Source organism: Lonchura striata, chromosome 15 (assembly GCF_046129695.1).
Source record: "Lonchura striata isolate bLonStr1 chromosome 15, bLonStr1.mat, whole genome shotgun sequence".
Taxonomy (NCBI): Eukaryota; Metazoa; Chordata; class Aves; order Passeriformes; family Estrildidae; genus Lonchura; species Lonchura striata.
Genome location: NC_134617.1, coordinates 557,477 through 577,661, shown reverse-complemented (window position 1 = coordinate 577,661; position 20,185 = coordinate 557,477). Strand labels below are relative to the sequence as shown.

The 20,185-nt window shown below is 55.6% G+C and overlaps 1 protein-coding gene and 1 long non-coding RNA gene across 2 annotated transcripts in view; both read right to left on the bottom strand.

Moving 5' to 3' along the window:
* LOC116184115 (uncharacterized) overlaps positions 1-11,942 on the bottom strand; it is a 43,438-nt gene extending 31,496 nt beyond the window's left edge. The window contains exon 1 of the long non-coding RNA XR_004148855.2: positions 11,814-11,942. This is a non-coding gene — a long non-coding RNA (uncharacterized LOC116184115). The remainder of the gene's footprint in view (positions 1-11,813) is intronic.
* Positions 11,943-16,497: 4,555 nt separating this feature from the next.
* Positions 16,498-19,743, bottom strand: GRXCR2 (glutaredoxin and cysteine rich domain containing 2). Its single transcript, XM_021543070.2, has 3 exons — positions 19,405-19,743; positions 17,688-17,903; positions 16,498-16,677 (listed from the first exon to the last, which is right to left on the bottom strand). The coding sequence occupies exons 1-3, from the start codon at positions 19,741-19,743 to the stop codon at positions 16,498-16,500; spliced, it is 735 nt and encodes a 244-aa protein (XP_021398745.1).
* Between the last annotated feature and the right edge of the window lie 442 nt (positions 19,744-20,185).

Genomic DNA, 20,185 nt, shown 5'->3' with positions numbered 1-20,185 from the left:
CAAACACAGCACAGCCAGGGCCATGGAGTGCAGGGCTGCCCTGCCCCGGGGCTGGCACCTGGCCCAGCCCCTGTACAGCACCGACACAGCCCTGGAGGCTGCGAGCTGAGCCCAGAGTCCCACCCGGCCGTGCCCTGCTCACAGGAGCAGCTCTCCCTGATCCCCATGAGGCCCCACAGGTGTGCCAGGGCAGTCACCCGTGGGCTCACTCCCCTTGGCACTGGGACAGCTGCTTTTTCTTCTCCTTCTCCTCAGTGCTGCACACTTCCAGGCAAAATGGTCCTCAGGAGGAGAAGGGGAAGGAGGGGACTCCATTAAGGGAATAAAATAGGAAAGGGCAGGTAAAGTATTACCCGGTCTTTTCAGCAAGAAACAACTAAATCAAAGTCTGATCAATGTATTCCTTTCAAGTAAAGGTCAAACACAAATCTCAGCCCCGGGAGGCCAGGCCTGAGGGAGCTAAATTTACACTGCTCACAGGGCAAGGAGGCACTTGCAATGCAGAGCAAAGCCCACCTGCCCATTAAACGCTGCACGCCAGAGCTGCAGCTGAAAGCTCCCCTGACGGGCAGGGCAGAGCCCAGGAGGCACCGAGCTCCTGCAGAGCCACCCTGCCAGCCGTGTCCTCACCTGGCCCCAGGACCATGGCTCCAGGGACCCCCTGTCACCCAGGGCCACCCTGTCACCCCAGGGCCACCCCATCACTGAGCCCCCGGGACAGCCTGTCCAGGGTGGCAGGAGCACGAGGCAAACGCAGAGCAGCAGCAGCAGCAGCCTCGCAGCCCCCAGCAGCTCTGGCTCTCTGCAGCCCCGTTTGCAGCTGGAACCTGCCAGGAGTGACTGACTCCCAGGTGACAGGGACAGGAGCTCACCTGTGCCACACCTGTAACACAATAAAGAATCCTTTTGTAGGAGGAAACTCCTGCTGTGTTGAGACATTATTTATCCCCTGGAAGTGCTCCCACGTTTCTACCATTCTCACTCGGTTCCCTTTTCAAGCTCCTTTTGCTTGGCTTGAACACACGGAGGTGGCAGCTGACTGCAGGATGGGGTGTTCGTTAGGTGCTGAGCTCTAGCAGGGTGTCAGGGCAGGGAGATGAGGAGGGAGCAGGGAGATGATGAGGAGGGAGCAGGGAGATGAGGAGGGAGAAAGGAGATGAGGAAGGAGCAGGGAGATGAGGAGGACGGAGCAGGGAGATGAGGAGGGAGCAGGGAGATAAGGAGGGAGCAGGGAGATGATGAGGAGGGAGCAGGGAGATGATGAGGAAGGAGCAGGGCCGGGCTGGCCCAGCAGCCTCTCCTGTCCCAGGGGGTGCGAGGGGGGCAGAGCTGCTGCCAGGGGCAGAGGGCAGGGTGGGCATGAGGGGCAAACAGCATTTGTTGATCACCGCCGCTCCTGCCAGGGGCACTGCAGAACCCAAAACATCAGCACTGTGCTGCTGAGTGCCCAGCCTGCCCTCTGCTTCAAAGAGATCTGGGGCCATCGGGCCCTGCACCAGCAGACAGAGGCATCCATGGGACCGTGGCAATATCCAGAGACCCCAGGAGTGTCTGCAGAGACCCCAGGATTGTCTGCAGAGACCCCAGGGGTGTCTGCAGAGACCCCAGGAGTGTCTGCAGAGACCCCAGGGGTGTCTGCAGAGACCCCAGGGGTGTCCATGGGGACTGTGGGTGCTGCCGGGCTCGGGGCTCCTACCCTGCCCACCTCAGTGGGAAACCAGGCAGGACACTGCTGCAGCCCCTTAAACACCAAACCGAGCCAAGCCAAGCCAAGCCAAGCCAAGCCAAGCCAAGCCAAACCAGGCCAAGCTTCATCAGAATTAACCACGGGGTCCCCACAGATATTTAGGCTCTGCACAGCATGACCAGAGCCCCCAAATCTCCTGGAAGCCCAAAGCTCTGGAGAACAAGGCTCACACTGGCCCCCACTCCCAAGGCAGCTGCAGGAGAGGTGGGCTGGGTTAGCTCTGCTTTGGCAGCAGGACACTCCATGAACCAATTTGGAATTGCAGCTCCCTCGGGGCGCTCTGCTGCAGCTTTTATCCCTGTTCCAAATTCTGACTGAGGCACAGCCACTGAAGGGCCAGAACGGCTGGAGGGGAGGTGGCTGGGGCTGCAGTAAATACACCCAGCTGCAAAACCCTCTAACAGAAAGATGTGACATGATATAAATTCCCAGGGCCTGCTTTTGACTACTTCAGTGTAAAGGTGCTATAGAAGCACAAATTGTTATTACAGTATTAGCTAGTACAACGAGGCGTTAGGAAGAAGAACTGCCTCAACGCCTGGGGGAAATCAGGAATGAGAATGAATTACAGAAACTGATACAGTTATACATGCCCTCTTCTAAAATGTATTTGAAACAAAATGATTACCATAATAAAAGCAAATCCATTTCTGTTCTGCTTATTCTCTGTAGACAAAGAAAGGGTCAAACATTTTTTTTGCCAATTAAAAGATGTAAAAAATCAGGACTCAAAACATCAATTTAATTTTGAGTGCAGATAATACGGTGATTTGAAAAAAAATTAGAATCTAATTCAGTGAAGAAATTCAAGTAATTAATGACTTACCTTCATCACACCTTGTTTCCAAAACTGACTGTGAGTTTCCAACACACAGCTGCCTGTCTGTGAGAAGCCTGTCCTGAGAAACGGGGACAGAGCAGAGCACCCTTTCCTTTTTCTGCCCACTTAGTAAAAACTGGGAAAGCTGTGCCTGAGAAAGCTGGGGCTGGATCCCCGAGCAGGGGATTCACCTCTTCACACACTGTGAGCACCCCAAGGCAAACACAAGGAGACAGAGCAGCACCAGTGCAACCAGGGGCTGGGTGTCCCCCGGGCCAGCAGGACACCCCAGAGGGGACACACAGCCGAGAGGGGGACACGGGGCAGCTCATGGGCTGCAGAGGGGGAGCAGCACAAAACCTCTGCACAAAACCTCCGCACAAAACCTCTGCACAAAAAACTCTGCCAGGCTCCTGCATCCCCCAGCCCTCCGTGGCACCGGTGCAGGGCACAAAGAGGGAGGCTCAGGGAAGGTATTGACCCCGGATTGATCCCCTGGCAGGGCTGCAGCAGCCCAGCACAGGCACGGGGAGAAGTCTATTAATGAGCTCCAACTACTAAATTATTGACTAGTTAAGTACTGCAAATTTGGTCTAATTGTTTTCATGATGGGAGTTTAATTAGTGTCTTTTGTATGAAAAGTCTAGCAATATCCTTGTTCAGATAGTGTCAGGGAGAGTTTCCAAAGCCTGCCTGGCTTTCAAAACCAAATTAAAAGTTCCATCCAGTGCAAAGCTCTTCAAAAGAGGGAGTTTTTGTGTGGGAGAGCACTTGAATTCCCAGCTCCAGCTCACAGGTCCTGCTCAGAACCCCATGCACCTCTCCCCACTAGGGAGGCATCTCCTCCTGCGCCCTGCTTGCTGTGAGACTGCAGCTCCCAGGGAAACGAGGGAAGTGTTGGGCAGCAGTGGAAATCTGGTGGCAATCCCAGCATACCAAATGAAAAGTGAAGGAAGGTTCCCAGGGAGGAGGGGGAAAGCAGTCAAACCAAAACGCTGAGGGACATCAAACGACAGCAAAAATTCAGGTTGCACAGGATTCTCCACTGCAGAAAGACAGGTATCGCCTGCCCAGACACACAGGGATTTGCCAGCACACACCTCCAGCACAAATCCAGGCAGTTACAGCATTTGGCCACTGACCTTCCCTTGGGTTTGTTGCTGGAAGCTCTTCCCAGGGCCCTCCCTGGCACCATGGACCTGCCCGGTGAGCTCGTACCTGACCCAGCACACGTGTTCAGGGTAAACACGGGTGCATTACCCCAGAAATTGTCCCTCAGCCAAACACAGCCCCCTGCGAGCAGAGGGGAGCAGCTGACAGGACAAACCTGGTTGGATATTGCAGCCAGGAGCCCTCCCGGGCTGCATCCCCAGAACCCTGCAGGATAGCTCGGGGACAGGGCAGGAGCTCACCAGGACAGTGACACCAGTGCTTCCCGGCCTCCAGATGTGCACACACGCCCACCGTGCCTTTTCCACGGCTCATCGTTTATTCATGGCAGCGTCTACTTGCTGTTAGATATTTCCAGACATTTATACGCCCTGCTTGGAAGCAGAAGAATTCTTTGCTAGAATGTGGAGCAGTTGGCAGCACCACACACACATTTATTCAGGACAAACTAGCACCTGCCACTCAGAGGAAGAGCTGTGCCGTGGTTAAATTGACTGTTTGGGACCAAGCAAGTGTCACTTCAATTGCCCCAGTTGCATCAGGGACAGCAGGAAGGTTGCAGTCTCCCCTCCCTGATTTGCAGGTCTAGCTGAAAATAATAAAGGATGTGCCTGTCAGTCTTAAAGTGGATAAACTCCGCCACGCCCAGGGGTGAGGGTCTGCCCAACGCCAGAGCCAGGGTCTGGACTGGCAGCTTGCTGCTTTCGGGGCTCTGAAGGCCCGGAAAGGATGCAAGGGCCGGCATGGAAAGGATGCAAAGGCTGGCATGGAAAGGATGCAAAGGCCGGCACGGAAAGGATGCAAAGGCCGGCATGGAAAGGATGCAAGGGCCGGCATGGAAAGGCTGTAAAGGCCGGCATGGAAAGGATGCAAGGGCCGGCACGGAAAGGATGCAAAGGCCGGCATGGAAAGGATGCAAAGGCCGGCATGGAAAGGCTGTAAAGGCCGGCACGGAAAGGATGCAAAGGCCGGCACGGAAAGGCTGTAAAGGCCGGCACGGAAAGGATGCAAAGGCCGGCATGGAAAGGCTGTAAAGGCCGGCACGGAAAGGATGCAAGGGCCGGCACGGAAAGGATGCAAAGGCCGGCATGGAAAGGATGCAAAGGCCAGCATGGAAAGGATGCAAAGGCCGGCATGGAAAGGATGCAAGGGCCGGCCCGGAAAGGATGCAAAGGCCGGCATGGAAAGGATGCAAGGGCCGGCCCGGAAAGGATGCAAAGGCCGGCATGGAAAGGATGCAAAGGCCGGCCTGGAAAGGATGCAAAGGCCGGCATGGAAAGGATGCAAAGGCCGGCATGGAAAGGATGCAAAGGCTGGCATGGAAAGGATGCAAAGGCCGGCACGGAAAGGATGCAAAGGCCGGCATGGAAAGGATGCAAAGGCCGGCCTGGAAAGGATGCAAAGGCCGGCATGGAAAGGATGCAAAGGCCGGCATGGAAAGGATGCAAAGGCCGGCATGGAAAGGATGCAAGGGCCGGCCCGGAAAGGATGCAAAGGCCGGCATGGAAAGGATGCAAAGGCCGGCCTGGAAAGGATGCAAAGGCCGGCCTGGAAAGGATGCAAAGGCCGGCATGGAAAGGATGCAAAGGCCGGCATGGAAAGGATGCAAAGGCTGGCATGGAAAGGATGCAAAGGCCGGCACGGAAAGGATGCAAAGGCTGGCATGGAAAGGCTGCAAAGGCCGGCACGGAAAGGATGCAAAGGCTGGCATGGAAAGGATGCAAAGGCCGGCATGGAAAGGCTGCAAAGGCCGGCATGGAAAGGATGCAAAGGCCGGCATGGAAAGGCTGTAAAGGCCGGCATGGAAAGGCTGCAAAGGCCGGCATGGAAAGGATGCAAAGGCCGGCAGCCCGGCCCCATCCCACCGCCGAGAGCCAAACCACCCGGGACTCCTGGTGGCACCGAGCCCGGCAGGCACCGAGCCCTGCGGCTGCCCAGGCACGGCCCTGGGAGCGGGCAGGGCTGGGCAGAGATGGGCAGAGCCGGGCAGAGCCGGGCAGAGCCGGGCACAGAGCCCCACACACAGCCCCAGGAAGCAGTCAGAGCCGGGCACAGGCAGTGCCAGCCAGCTGGGCACACTGCAGTGCAGTCGTGTTTCCTTGTTTCTCGCCAGGGCAACTGCACATCGTGCACTGCTGGTGCCATGTCTGCTCCCACGGGAGTGGCACCGTGCATGGCTCTGTGTGAAAGCTCACTCCTGCTCCGGGCACTCCTGGGAGGTGACAGCACAGCTGAGAGTCTGTCCCTGTGCAGGTGACACTGTCAGGACAGTGACAGCACAGCTGAGAGCCTGTCCCTGTGCAGGTGACACTGTCAGGACAGTGACAGCACACCTGAGAGCCTGTCCCTGTGCAGGTGACACCAACAGGACAGTGACAGCACACCTGAGAGCCCGTCCTTGTGCAGGTGACACCACAGGACAGTGACAGCACACCTGAGAGCCTGTCCCTGTGCAGGTGACACCAACAGGACAGTGACAGCACACCTGAGAGCCTGTCCCTGTGCAGGTGACACCAACAGGACAGTGACAGCACACCTGAGAGCCCATCCCTGTGCAGGTGACAGTGTCAGGACAATGACAGCACACCTGAGAGCCGGTCCCTGTGCAGGTGACAGTGTCAGGACAGTGACAGCACACCTGAAGCCTGTCCCTGTGGAGGTGACACCAACAGGACAGTGACAGCACACAGGGACAGGGACGTGCCTGGCTGCAGCTCCCTGGGGCTGGGCACCGTGCCCGGGGCAGAGCCAGTGGCAGCTGCAGGATTTCAAGTCCCTACAACAACAGGCCCCACACCCACAGCTGCAATGCAGCTCTGGAAGCCCCCGAGAGGACAGAGGTCCAGGAAACTCTTGAAACAAAGCACTTTAAAAGGCCAGAGGAATGTGTCCAGCATCCCAATGTGGGCTTTCAAAAATGCCTAAGCCATGAGGGATTTAGTTTTTTTCTGGAGTTACTGGGTATTTTCATAAACACCCTCAGAGCTTTCTGAAGGCACGTGGACCTTGCTGGACAACCCTGCCACGCTTCCCAGGGAACAGCACCAGGCAAAAGCAGCGACGAATTACAAGAGACACCAGAACAAAGTAGGAATTAATGGGGTTGACATCAGCTGGAAATAAACCTTTTTTTAAGGACAGTCACATGTATCACATACCTGCTCATTTCAAAGCTACAGGGATCAGAAATTCCACTCTGATCCTGCCACAAATGTGCATCCGGACGTTTCTGTGTTCCCCTCTGCTCAAGGCATGACCTCCAGGCCAAGCCCCACAGCAGCTCCAGCCCTGGGGCACAGCAGACGCCCACAGGGAAAGCAAAGGAAATGGTTTTGGGAGATGCTCCATGCCAAGGGCTGGCAAGCAGGAGGGAGCTGATAATTTTTAAACTTCTGTCCAAGCATCTGCTGGCAGACACGAGAGCACAGTGGAGGCTCTGCCTCACCTGCTGTGCAGAGCAGCAGGCAGCCTGCTCTGGCTGCAGAGCAGCACAGAAAATTAATTTCCAGCAGTTATTTGTGCTCTGGCCAAAGAACCCAAGCTCATGTGTGAAAGGCAGAGGAGAGCCACAGGACACCTACAGCTGCTGCTGCAGATGCGTTCAAGGGCCCGAGAAATCTTATTCAACCTCCTCTCGCTCCAGGCATTCCAAAGGCAACAAAAAGCCATTTCTGAGGCTCTGGGCCAGCAGCTGCAGCCCTGAGCAGGCACAGGGGCTGCCCAGCGCCCAGCACTGCCCAGGCTGGGTGCTCCCAGCTGCCTCAGCCTCACAGACTCCTCACTGGCAGAGGACACATCCTGTGTCCATGCCAGACCGTGAGTTTGCAGAGTGATTTTTCTTTTCTGCATGCTAAGACAAGGTTCTTTTTCCAAGCAGGTGTCAGGTTAGGGTTAGCTTAACAGCCTGATCCGGGTAATGTAAGAAATACAGCTTTAAACAAGCAAACAGCGAAAAAATAAAAATAAAAGATAGAGTAGAATTAGTTCTCAGTATCTGAGCGTATTTCTGGGTTCAGAGGCAGGACTGAGGGTTTGGAGAGCACCTCAGCTGGGTTCTCACAAACCAGAGCGCTCAGCTCCCAGGGTCCCACGAACACTCCAGGGCTGTGGAGCTGCTCAGAGCCCAGGCGGGCTCCCAGAGCCCACAGGTCACCCTGACCTTCATGCTCCACCCTGCCAGGGCAGCCGGGCAGCCCAGGAAGGGTCCGAGAAGCCAATTTCGGGCAGCTCCTGCAGGGCAGCACAACCCACCACGGGAGCAGGCAAAGGGCTCCGACTTCTCCTTAACAGCAGCGTCCCTAATTGTTAAAAAAGCCATCTGAGCAAATGGGATCCTTTGAAACAAGACAAACCCCAGCAAAGCACGAAGGCTTTACAACTTGACTCAATTACCTTTCTTACAGTTTCAGGAATTACATTCTGGCACGTTGCAAGTCTCCAGTATGTAATCCCCAAATGCAAACCTGATGAGAGAAGAGAATCAGAAGGGAAGAGTCACAGAAGCATATATTACCATTTTTTAAATAAAAACAAAGAATTGGAAGACTTCACAGCACAGGAAATGTACAAGCAGAAATGCTTGTACAAATTACAGAGCACTTAGGGAAGATTTCTTTTCTTTTTTTAGGCACAGCCCGGTGCTGCTGCTGCTCTGCCAGCAGGGCTGCCCCGGGCTCCATGCCCAGCTGTGCCCAGCTGTGCCCAGCTGTGCCAGCCGGCCTCGCACAGCTCAGGCACAAACTCTGCACTGACAGCCCCTGCAGCAGCTCCGTGGGGCCAGGACCCCTCCCACAGCCTGGCAGGGGCTGGCAGGAGCCCGAGACCCCTGCCCTGGCAGCACTGGGGGGAGGAAAGCTCGTGGAGCCAAGTGACCGGCCCAGCACAGAGACTGAGCTTGAGTTCCTCCTGCCCCCAGGCCAGCTCTGCTCCCGGGAGCACACCGATTTACAGAGCAGCCTGCCTCATCACACACTATTTTCTGTTGAGTTGCACTCAGTGACAAGGACAAAACTATCTATTAGGAAACAAATTACAGTTATTTGGTACTTCTAAAAAACGGCTGCCTTTTAGAATCACTTTGCCTTTTAATATTTAATGACCCAGATCAAGAACAGAACACTCCCAGAGGAGCAGCCAGCTGGCAGGCAGCCCAGGGGAAAGAATTCTCTGGGATCATGGAGCACCTTGTGGAACAGATGCATTTGCTGGGATCCGGGAAATGAAACTTCTTTAGGTTTGGTTTCTGAACTGAAGCAAGCACAAAGCACGTTGTGTGGACAGCAGGAAGCATCTCCACGAGCAGAGAGCAGGGAGAGCTCTGGGGCAGAACAGGTCCTGAGCTCAGAGAAGGGCAGCACTGCCCTGGGGCCTCAGCACCCCACCAACAGCTCACCCACAAACAGCACAGACCCGGCACGAGAAACCACCACCACCACCACACCAAAACACATCTCCAAACGCATGGCAAAGAATTTATGGCCCAAAACTCTGGGGATTAAAGCACTGGGGACTAAAAATATAATGGCTGAGAGCTGCTATTTCATCCAAAATGAGCATCTGATTGCAGTTCCTGTAGGAGGAAGAAAGTGGGTTGTTTCCCCCGGGTCCTACGGCACTTGTTTCCCACGTGGTGCCACGACTGTTAATACATCCTGGACATGGTGCAGGCTGCTGCAGGGCACCATGCTGTGCCAGAAAAGCGTGCAAGAGCAGCACTTCTGAGGAAGAACACTGCCTGGGAGCTTGCCAAACTCTGGCTAGGAATGAGACACACAAGGGACCTGACTCCCCATTGCAAAAGGAACCAACATTCACCTGGATGACAAACTGCACTCTGAAGCACAAGATAATTTAGTGATCTCAGATAATACCAGAACATTACTGTGACTTCCATACTAATAGGAGTGCCAGGTTAAAGAAGTACTGCCTTCAGCCTGTTCTGAAAGAAAACACAAAGCTTTAGCAAAGGCGGGGAAACTGCATTTTAAGGCTAACACAGTGATGTAGTACAATTATGATGTGCAATCACAGGTGCTCCAAAACTAATAAAACAAAATTCTGATGTAAAAGGAATCTCGTGTTCTGAGTTAAAAAGGTTGACAACTCCAGTAGCTCTTCTGCTTTTTCCTGCTGCAGAATACAAGTTGATTTTAAAAGCACAAGGTTTTCAAGGCCTGTTCTATACCAAAATTGGAGGCTTCTCCACTGCGTGCTGCTTTGAAATGGCAGTAGTGGCATAATTACATTATCGATGTAACTTGCACTCTCCGAGGCCCAGTCGTGTGAAACAAAGAGCCATTTACATAAATCTTTCACTAAATAGCAGGTTCTATTACCCAGTATTTAAACAGAAGTAGACTCAATTTCCTACACTAACTGTGAAAGAAATAGCACTACAAGTCTGCAAGCAGCTGTAACAACGCCTGGGAGAGGCCAGGAGCCCCAGGCACAGCCCTGCACGGTCCGGTTCCCCGGGACGGGCCGGACCGGACTGTGTCCCGGTCCCGCTGCGGCCCGGGAGCTCCGGCGGCAGCGCAGCCCCGGGGCCCGGCCGGGCACGGGCAGGAGCCGGGCAGCCCGAGAGCCCCGAGCGCCGCTGGCCCCGGCCCGGCCCGGCCCTCCGCACGCCGCTGGCCCCGGTGTCCCCGCTGTCCCCCGGCGATGCTGCTCCCGCTGTCCCGGTATTCCCGGTGTCCCAGTATTCCCGGTGTCCCGGTGTCCCTGCTGTCCCGGTATTCCCGGTATTCCCGGTGTCCCGGTGTCCCCGCTGTCCCGGTATTCCCGGTATCCCCGCTGTCCCTGTATTCCCGGTATTCCCGGTATTCCCGGTATTCCCGCTGTCCCGCTGTCTCGCTGTCCCCGGTGTCCCGGTATTCCCGGTGTCCCCGCTGTCCCGGTGTCCCCGGTGTCCCGGTATTCCCGGTATTCCCGGTGTCCCGGTGTCCCCGCTGTCCCGGTATTCCCGGTATTCCCGGTATTCCCAGTGTCCCGCTGTCTCTCTGTCTCTGTCCCGCTGTCCCCGCGGTCCCCCGGCACCTCCCGGGCAGTGGCGCCACCGTGTGGCCGTCCCGCAGCGCCCGCGGGGGGACCCGGGAGAGACCCGGGAGGGACCCGGGAGAGACCCGGGAGAGACCCGGGAGGGACCCGGGAGAGACCCGGGAGAGACCCGGGAGGGACCCGGGAGAGACCCGGGAGAGACCCGGGAGGGACCCGGGAGAGACCCGGGAGGGACCCGGGAGAGACCCGGGAGAGACCCGGGAGGGATCCGGGAGGGACCCGAGAGGGACCCGGGAGAGACCCGGGAGAGACCCGGGAGGGATCCGGGAGGGACCCGAGAGGGACCCGGGAGAGACCCGGGAGAGACCCGGGAGGGACCCGGGAGGGACCCGGGAGAGACCCGGGAGGGACCCGGGAGGGACCCGGGAGGGACCCGAGAGGGACCCGGGAGGGACCCGGGAGGGACCCGGGAGGGACCCGGGAGGGACCCGAGAGGGACCCGGGAGGGACCCGGGAGGGACACCGGGGAGGGACCTCCAGGGGGAGAGACACCCCCGGGCTCAGGGATCCCCAGCCCGCAGCAGTGCCCAGCCCCACACGCCATCCCTGGGCCTGCCAAAGCCTGGGAAACAGGGACAGGTATCCCCAGTGTGCACACTTCTCTTAAAATCCTTAATGAGCTCCTGCAATAAATTTCTTTCCAGAATGATTTGCTTATTTCAAGGACTTCTCTCCTCCATCACACTGACTGGACCTAAAGCAACCACAAAACTGACTTTGCCTGTAACCCATCCATAGGTTCAAATTATTTTTCCCACCCCACTGTTGGCTTCAAGTGTTTCCAGAATCCCTCAGCAACTCAGTATGGGGGTCCCAGTGGCTCCAGGGCCATCCCTCGCATTGCTCCAAGAGGAACCAGTCGTTCCCCTTGTTTAAAACCCAGCAGATAAAACGACACCAAGAATTTCCGTGCTCTGGCCCATCACCCAGCAGATGCATAGACTGTTTTCCACTAACACCCCAGGCAGAAGGGGTCACCTTGGCCATTATTTGAACCCAGGCAGCTCAGACCCCACGTACCTTTGGTGGCTGCAGCGTGTGCCATCCTTTCCAGCAGGTACCAGCGGCGTTTTTAGAAGTTGCTGCAGGGGAATCACTGAGCTGCACAGAGTTCTGCAGCACAGAGACTCGCTGCAGCTCACACAGAGCAGTTTGTATAAAATCAAAAGATTCCAAAGCAATGAGGGGCTGGGTTTACATGCAGATCAAATGTAGCCCACATAAAACGACAGCTTCAAAGACTTGCAAAAATAATAATGTTTAAATTCATAAATATTCCAATTTTTTCTTTTTTAACTGCAGGGAAATAAGGCAGTGATATTGCAAATTCAGCTAAAGCTTTCCAGATTCCTCCACTTGTTTTCTGCTTTGGAAGGGTGGTGGCTGTGAATAAATGTAAATTAAAAACCCACTGCACAGATTAGTCACTGTGATAAAGATTGATAAATACAAAACCCTTTCATATATGAACACGCATATTTCAAATACAGATCAATTCATCACCTTTGAACTAAGTGCTTTGTTCCCAGGTCATGGACTCACTTTAAAACACACCCTGCAATCAATTAGAGGCCACCCAAAAAGTCCCAAACCCAAGAGGGGCTTTCCAGTGCCCAAGGGACCCCTGTGCTCCATCCCCACGGACCACAAGCTGCAGCTGATACACAAAATCCCCCAGCTGAGGCCACGCGTGGGATTTCTGTGGGCCAGGAGGTGTCTTGGCACTAACGTGGCCTTGAAGAGCCCCGGCAGCTTTGGCTCTGGTCTCTCTGAGAGCTTGTCTGGTCTCACCTTCCCACCCTGACCTGCAGCACAGCAACATTCCACGGCTCCACCTGCAGAGTCACAACACAGAGAAGCAGGGCAGGAGCTTTAACCACGGCATTTATTAGTAACTCTGGGAATCCCCTCTTCAGCGCCTGGGTGAGAGCCCTGCAACGCTGCTGCCACGTACAAACTGGGATTATTTAACCCCCAGCTCTGCTGCCGGCCTCACGCTCAGCCCAGCCGCCCTTCCCGGCTCGCACGGACCAGGGGCTGGGGACACAATTCCCTCTGCACGCCTGCTCGGGCTCGAACCCTCCACGACAAAGAGCACCATCTGCTTCTCCTTTCACCTGAGCTGCCCAACACTCAGGAAAGTCAGCGGGAGGAGGCCCTGAGTTCTCTTTTCCAAGTTTGCTCCAAGTTTGCCCACGCCTTTGGGAGCACATCCATCGGCTCGCCATGGTGTGGCAGCCAACAACAGCCCGTGAGTGAGTCTGCCCGAGACACAGCTCCGAGCTCTGCAGCGGGGCAGGAGGAGAAATGTCGCTTTTCTGCTCTTGGGTTTTTCTTTAGAGAAACCCTTAAATGCCTTTTCACGTGCTCCTGTTCCAGGGCAAACAAGAACACCTTGAAAGTTGACAAAAACCACGAGAAATAGACTCCAGAGCAAGTGTCTCTGCCTGTACTTACTGTTCAAAGTCCTGGTAGTTGCAGGGATATTTGGGGTTTTCCTTTGTAAACTAATATTACACACAGGACAGTTTGGGTTTTGGTACAGGGCACACCACCACTGCAGGGGTCAGCTTTTATTATTGAGCCATTAAATGCCAGAAAAATAATAGGTGCTCAATTAAACCAAAACCACATTTTTTAGAGATTGCTGTATTTCACCCACCATTCTCCTCAGAGACACTTCAGCTGACCCCGCTGAGATGACATGCAGAAGCCTGGTGAGTTCAGCAAGTCCAGTGTCATCTTTCCAGGCTTTCAGCAAACAGGAAAAACTTGTTATTTTTCAGCAGAAGTGCAACACGTCATCTTCCACTCCTACCCCGACACATAAAGCAATCCAGTTTGTAAAGATCTGACAATTTTTGATAAAAGGCCACCCAGCAGAACTCACTGTCCAGCTCTGGGATGGCAGCAGCAGGAGCCAGGCTGCCCAGGCAGATCACGGTGGCACTGCCCGAGGCCAGCAGGCGCCTCAGCTCTGCCCACCAGGGCTGGGCCATGCCAGAGCCAGATCTGTGCTGCTGAGCTGCTGGCAGAGCCAGGCAGGACTGGGGCAGAACCAGGAGCTGGTGACAGAGCCAGGCTGCAGCAGGGCAGGACCAGGAGCCGGTGACAGAGCCAGGAGCTGGTGACAGAGCCAGGCTGTTATGGAGCAGTGCTGGGGCTCACCTTGTGCCCTCCCCCTGTGCCACCAGCCCTGAGGGGATGCAGGGAGGGATGGGGGGCTCTGAGTGCAGCAGAAATAACCAACAACATGTGGCCAGTAGCCCATTGCCTCAGCACTCAGCTCACCAGGATGCTGTAGGACATTTCAACTTTTGCCGTGTGAAATAAGAGCATTTACTGGGTAAGTCAAGTCAGCGAATTACCAAAAACAAAAGGAGGACACTGGAAGCTGGGGAAGCAAATCCCTGCTCTGCTTGCCCACACTGCCCAGGGCACTGGAACCCCTGGGATGGGGCTGAGCAAGGGCAGAGCTCAGCTCCCGGCTGCAGGCATCGGCCCTGTGACATGTCCACATGATGGGAACAGCTGACACAGCCAGGAGGAGTGACAGCGGTTGAGAAACATTGTAATTACCAAAGAACAATAAATATTGATTTTACAAGTGCATATTCGTGTCTAGCTTTATTGTAAACACTATCAGGCAATTCTGCCTGGTTATTTTTTTTCTTATCTTAGGCCAGCAAACTCTCCAGCAAGCCCAAAAAAACTGAGATCAAACAGGCCACATTTGAGGGAAGGGATCTGCCTGACAGCAATTTCTGATTTGGGAAGTCTCACCTGTCCTCAGTGATACCCCAAGGACAACTTTTTTTTGACATTGCAGATACTGATATGATGAATGAAGGCGATCAAGCATCTCCTATAGATTGATGCGCTTTTAAAAAAAGAAACCCTCAGTACCCACAGCACAATGTCAGCAGAAGACATGTGGAAGTGCAGGAGCTAGGACAGTATTGTTTTGAATCGTTTCAGTGTTGCAGAGAAACCTTGTAACCCACCACAGGAAAGAGAAACTTGGCCATAAATTTCCCTGCCTGGTCCTGCAGCCTCAGCGTGAAGCACACGTGAGCAGCCTCTGTCTCCTCGGGGTCTCAGAGCTAATATGGGAGTTAAGGCTGCCCTGACATCACTCCTGAATAGAAAAGGTAATAAGTTAGCGCTTTAGAGAAAAAACACCACTTTCCCTGTTTGCCTCAGGCTCTCACAGCACAGCCCCTGTGCTCTGTGCACCAGTGGCAGCCTGCAAAGGATCCCCATCATTGCTTCATCTTACTAATTAGAGTTTACCTGCTGCAGATTACAACACAGGATTAGTGTTAAGCAAGAGCTGTCCTGCTCACCCTCAGCCTGGTCCTGAGAAGTGCTGAGCAGCATTCAGGGAGTTTCAATTCAGCCCTTCCTTGTAGGGAGGTTAAAGCTTAATAACTTCTATTTAGAATAATAAATTCACATACATTTTTTAATACCTCCAGGTTTGGGAAGGGTTTTCAATTCCCCCCATAAATCAGACCCCAAAGGAATGAATCCCTGTGCCAGTGAAGCAGGTGTCAGATCAGCAAAACCTCGGGAAGTGCCCAAGACCCTGCAGGGCACAGAGAGAGAATGGCAGCAGCAGTGCCCTTGTTGGTGTTCTGCAAGTTAAACCCGGAGGGGAACTGCTGGGCCAAAGGGAGCACAGCCCTGGGCTGGAGTGCACTGGGACCAGCACCGGGCACCTGCACTGGGACCAGTAATGACTGTGCACCTGCACTGGTACAGACTGGTACCAGCACCCCTGGGCATCTTCCCCAGTGCAGACTGGTCCCAGTACTGGCAGCAGCTGCACTGCACTGCCTGCACACCTGCACTGCACTGCTGCACACCTGCACTGCACTGCCTGCACACCTGCCGGGGGAGCTCCCCGTGACCCCGGGCTTGGTCGGTCGGGCAGGGACAGGAGCCGGCCAGGGACCCGGGTCGGTCGGGCAGGGATGCAGCTGGGTCAGGGACCGGGCTCAGTCGGTCGGTCAGGGACTGGGCTCGGTCAGGGACGCGGGTCGGTCGGTTGGGCAGGGACCGGGCTCGGTGGGGCAGGGACCCACTCCCCGTGCCCAGCCGGCCTCAGCCCGGCTCCAGCGCCGGCCGGGAGCAGCGGAGCCGTCCCACGCCCGGTGCAATGCGCACGGGAGCCGGCCCATGCCCGGTGCGATGCACACGGGAGCCGTCCCATGCCCGGTGCGATGCGCACAGGCCGTTCCCTGCCCGGTGCGATGCGCACGGGAGCCGTCCCACTCCCGGTGCGATGCGCACGGGAGCCGTCCCACGCCCGGTGCGATGCGCACAGGCCGTTCCCCGCCCGGTGCGATGCGCACGGGAGCCGTCCCACGCCCGGTGCGATGCGCACGGGAGCCGTCCCACGCCCGGTGCGATGCGCACGGGAGCCGTCCCACGCCCGGTGCGATGCGCACGGGAGCCGTCCCACACCCGGTGCGATGCGCACGGGAGCCGTCCCACGCCCGGTGCGATGCGCACGGGAGCCGTCCCACGCCCGGTGCGATGCGCACAGGGCCGTCCCATGCCCGGTGCGATGCGCACGGGAGCCGTCCCACGCCCGGTGTGATGCTCACAGGAGCCGTCCCATGCCCGGTGCGATGCGCACAGGCCGTTCCCTGCCCGGTGCGATGCGCACAGGGCCGTCCCCCGCTGCCCGTCCCCGGGCTCAGGCGGCGCACACCCGGCACGGCTGCCGCCCGCTCTGGTCGCACGCCGGGCACCGCAGCGCCCGGTAGGACTCCCGGAATCGGTTTGCCAGCATGGAGAACTTGCTTCCGTGGCACAGCGAGCAGGGAGCGCAGCCCGAGCCTTTGCACTGGGAGCAGCCGCGTTCCGCATCGCCCTCCTGGAGCAGACAGCACAAAAGAATTTGTTAGTGGGTGCGGGATACCAAAGTCAGGAGCGTTCTTGAAACTCTCTCTCCCGGTCTTTGCCATCGTGGTTGCTCCGACACACCACTCTGCCTATGACAATCAGCTCTCCGCAGCAGGGGCTTGGACAAAAGGGCTCCCACATGCCTGGGGACAATTTGTGGCAACTACTAGAAAATGAGAAGTTAATGTCACTGGGTTTATAACACAATATTCCAAACTCATCTTTCTCCTCTGCACAGCTCCACCCATGCCCCTGTCATTTCTTATCACACCAGTTCCCCTCTGGAGCCTCAGGTTTGAGCCACGCTTCATTTCTTCAGGGATTGCTCCTTACCCTGTCTCCCCAAATCCCTCATCATGCACACTTTCTTTTGAGATGTCCTTTGTGCCTGCCTCTCTCCCACTGTGCCAGGCAGCCTCTTTCAAATCCCACCTTGAAATTCCTGGGAGCAGAAGGATCGCTGTGACCCACGGGCCAGACTCAGTTCCACGAAACTGTATCAGCTCCACATGACAATACTGGGGTTTGTGGGATCAAATCATGGTCAGACTAATTGGGATTCTGACCAACAAACACTCCCCCGTGAGAAAGCAAATGTAAGGCACGACCTTATTGCAGCTGATACCAAAATTTGAGCCTGAAGCAGTCTCAGCCACAGAGCAGCTGTGTTTAGCCTTGTCAGGCTGGAGAAACTCCGGCCTGCTCTTATCCCATGGGAGGGGTGACAAGGGATGGAGCCCAGCCAAGCTCTGCAGATGCCAGCCACCTCCAGGGGAAGCAACCAGGGGAGACAGGAGCACCTGGAGGCAGCACTGCTGTCCCCAGAGCAGGGTCTCAGCACAGTGCTGCTCGTTATCTCCTGAGGAAAACGAGGAGCAGAGTGGTACTTTCTATCCAAACTTAGCTAGGAGCCAGAGGTGGATGGGGCTCGGGTGGTTTGACCAGGGTTAAAGGGAAAAAGCACTTTCCATTTTCTCTTACCTGCACATGCTGGTTGCAAGTGACCTTATTCTCCACATCTTTTTTATGACCACCACTAAATAGTTCTTTCTTCTCCCGGTACACGAACGTCCAGTCGTTTATTCCCTCAGTCTGGATGATTCTTCTCATGAGCTCTTTCTGGCCCATCGGTGCACGGATGATTTTCAGGTTATTGGTGTAGATGATGATCTTGCCAAAATCTACAACTGGGGAAGACTGAAGAAAGAATTTGCCAGTGTCTCACTAGTATAAATTCACTCTGCAAGCTCTGATGGTCCCTGCTTCCAGAAGAGTGTCCCCTCCACCAGGCCAGCTCCCCTGACCACCCCCAGAGCATCCAGCAAATTGGAGGTACAGCCCTACTGGGTAAATTTGTATTTTTTTTTTTCTAGTCATTTTAAAGCTGAACTTGGTCAAACCTTTCCCTGAGAGCAGCACTTTGCTGACCTGGCCCCTCCTCCCTGGGTGTCATATGGAGTTACTGGGGCCTATTGTTTTACACACTCTTCATATTTCACTCTGTCTGTGTCAAGAAGCCACGCAAAGGGAGATGTTCCCCTGCAAAAGGCCCCGAGGCACACCAGCTGCCCTGAGGAGGGTGGTGCTCTCCTGGCAGCGGGGCACCCGCTCCCCTGTGGGAGAAGCACGAGGGGAGGCGGGTGAGCACAAGTGCTGCCCACCTGCAGGAGGTGAGAGCCTCGTGTGTGTTACAGGGACACGGCGTCTCCAAGCACCCAGTGCGTGCTGCTGCAGCACAGGCTGCTGCTGGACACCGTGCTTACTCCAGGTATCTGTGCCTGGGGACACTGGGAGGGAGAGGAGCAGTTACCCAAGAATGCAAAGCAAATTAAGGGGCTGGATAAGATCACAGTAGCACACTGTCTTTGGGCAGGAGAGATTCATCATGGTCTGGTGTTTTCAGGCAAACTGCGTGTCCAGTGTGTCAGCAGGTCAAATATCAGCCACCTGGGTTTCCCACGCACAGCTTTGGTGAGCACTAGGAATTAACAGACTTTCAATGTGCTCCAATCAAGGCCATAAAAAGTATTTACACATATTGTGCATGTACTGCCTCTTTATGAGGACTAAAGAAGCACTTCTCTGCCAGTGGCATTAATTATATGTTAGGTAAATAGCCAGTGAAACTAAGCTGGGATTGCCAAAGTAGCCAGAGATTAATTCTGGCTGCCAGAGGATGCAGACACCTGCTACCCTGATGGCAGCACTGGCTTCCTGCCAGCCAAAGTCACACGACTTTAATATTTTGAATATACCTAATTAACATCCTCCTTACATTTGACTGATCTAGGTGCAGTAGGATTCCCATGTACAGATATCAATATCTATGGAAACCTTCTCTTTTACTCTACCCAATGGACAAATGCAGCCCAGGAGCAGGAGAAGCCAGAGCACAGCTGGAGCACAGCTGGCAGATGCTGTCCCCGCCTGCAGACCCTGAGGATCGTGGCATATTCAGCACACGGAACTCCTGGAACCAGGGCTGGGGAGTCACAGGCACCCTCTGCAAGCCCTGGCCTGGCAGAAGTTTTACGTGGCCGAGGCCGCAGCGAGGCTCTGGCAGCGCGTTCCCCGGCAGGATTCGGCCCGGGGCTGTGCCCGAGCTGGGCAGCCACGGGCAGCGCTTGCCCGTAGGCATGGCTGATCTTGTGAATCTTTTGCCAGGCAGTTCCATTTATCCATCCTTTCCAGCACTTACCCTGCAGGGGCTGGCGCCGGGCCAGTCGCTGGGCAGGGCGGCGGTGCCCGCCAGCCCGAGCGCGGGCTCCTGGCGCAGGACGCTGATCCTGCGGGCGGTCAGGGCCGTGGGCCAGCGCGTTCTGTTCTCCAGCAGCTGCCCCGGCTCCAGCGGCTGCCCCGGCTCGAAGCCGTGGCGCAGGAAGCGCCGCGAGTGCTCCTCGGCCGGGGGCTCCAGCTCCTGCCCGTCTTCGTAGACCTGCTTCAGCACCCGCCCGCTGCAGGCCGAGGAGATCCTGAACCTCACCTTGCGGGGCCGGCCCTCGTGCCGCTGGCCGGCCTTCTTCTGGGGCTCGTCCATCACCAGAGTCCCAACTGCAGGGGCCGGAGACCGGCTCCGAAAGCTTTGGGTCCAAAGGAAAACGCTTCCAGCCTCCCCCTGCCGCACCATGTATAATTCAAGGTTTCTAGTAGTTCCTCTCATCTTACAGCAAAACTGACACCGCTGCATTAAAAATTGATAGAAATTCACAAAGAGAAAATACCACCGGTAGTGAAGTCAAAAGCAGGCTGGTGAGCAGGGGCCAGGCTGGACTCCACAGGAAGAAAGGAGTTAACCTGGAAGAAGAGGATTAAGTATCATGTTTCTGAAACCATGGAAATGTTTCTGCCACATGCTGTGATAAGAACTACCCCAAATACATCATCCCAGTAGCTTTTCATAATTTTCTGACAAGGTCAAAAGTTAAAAAAACAAAATGAGAGAAAAAGCAATCCAGCCTCACAAATTGCAAATGTGACTA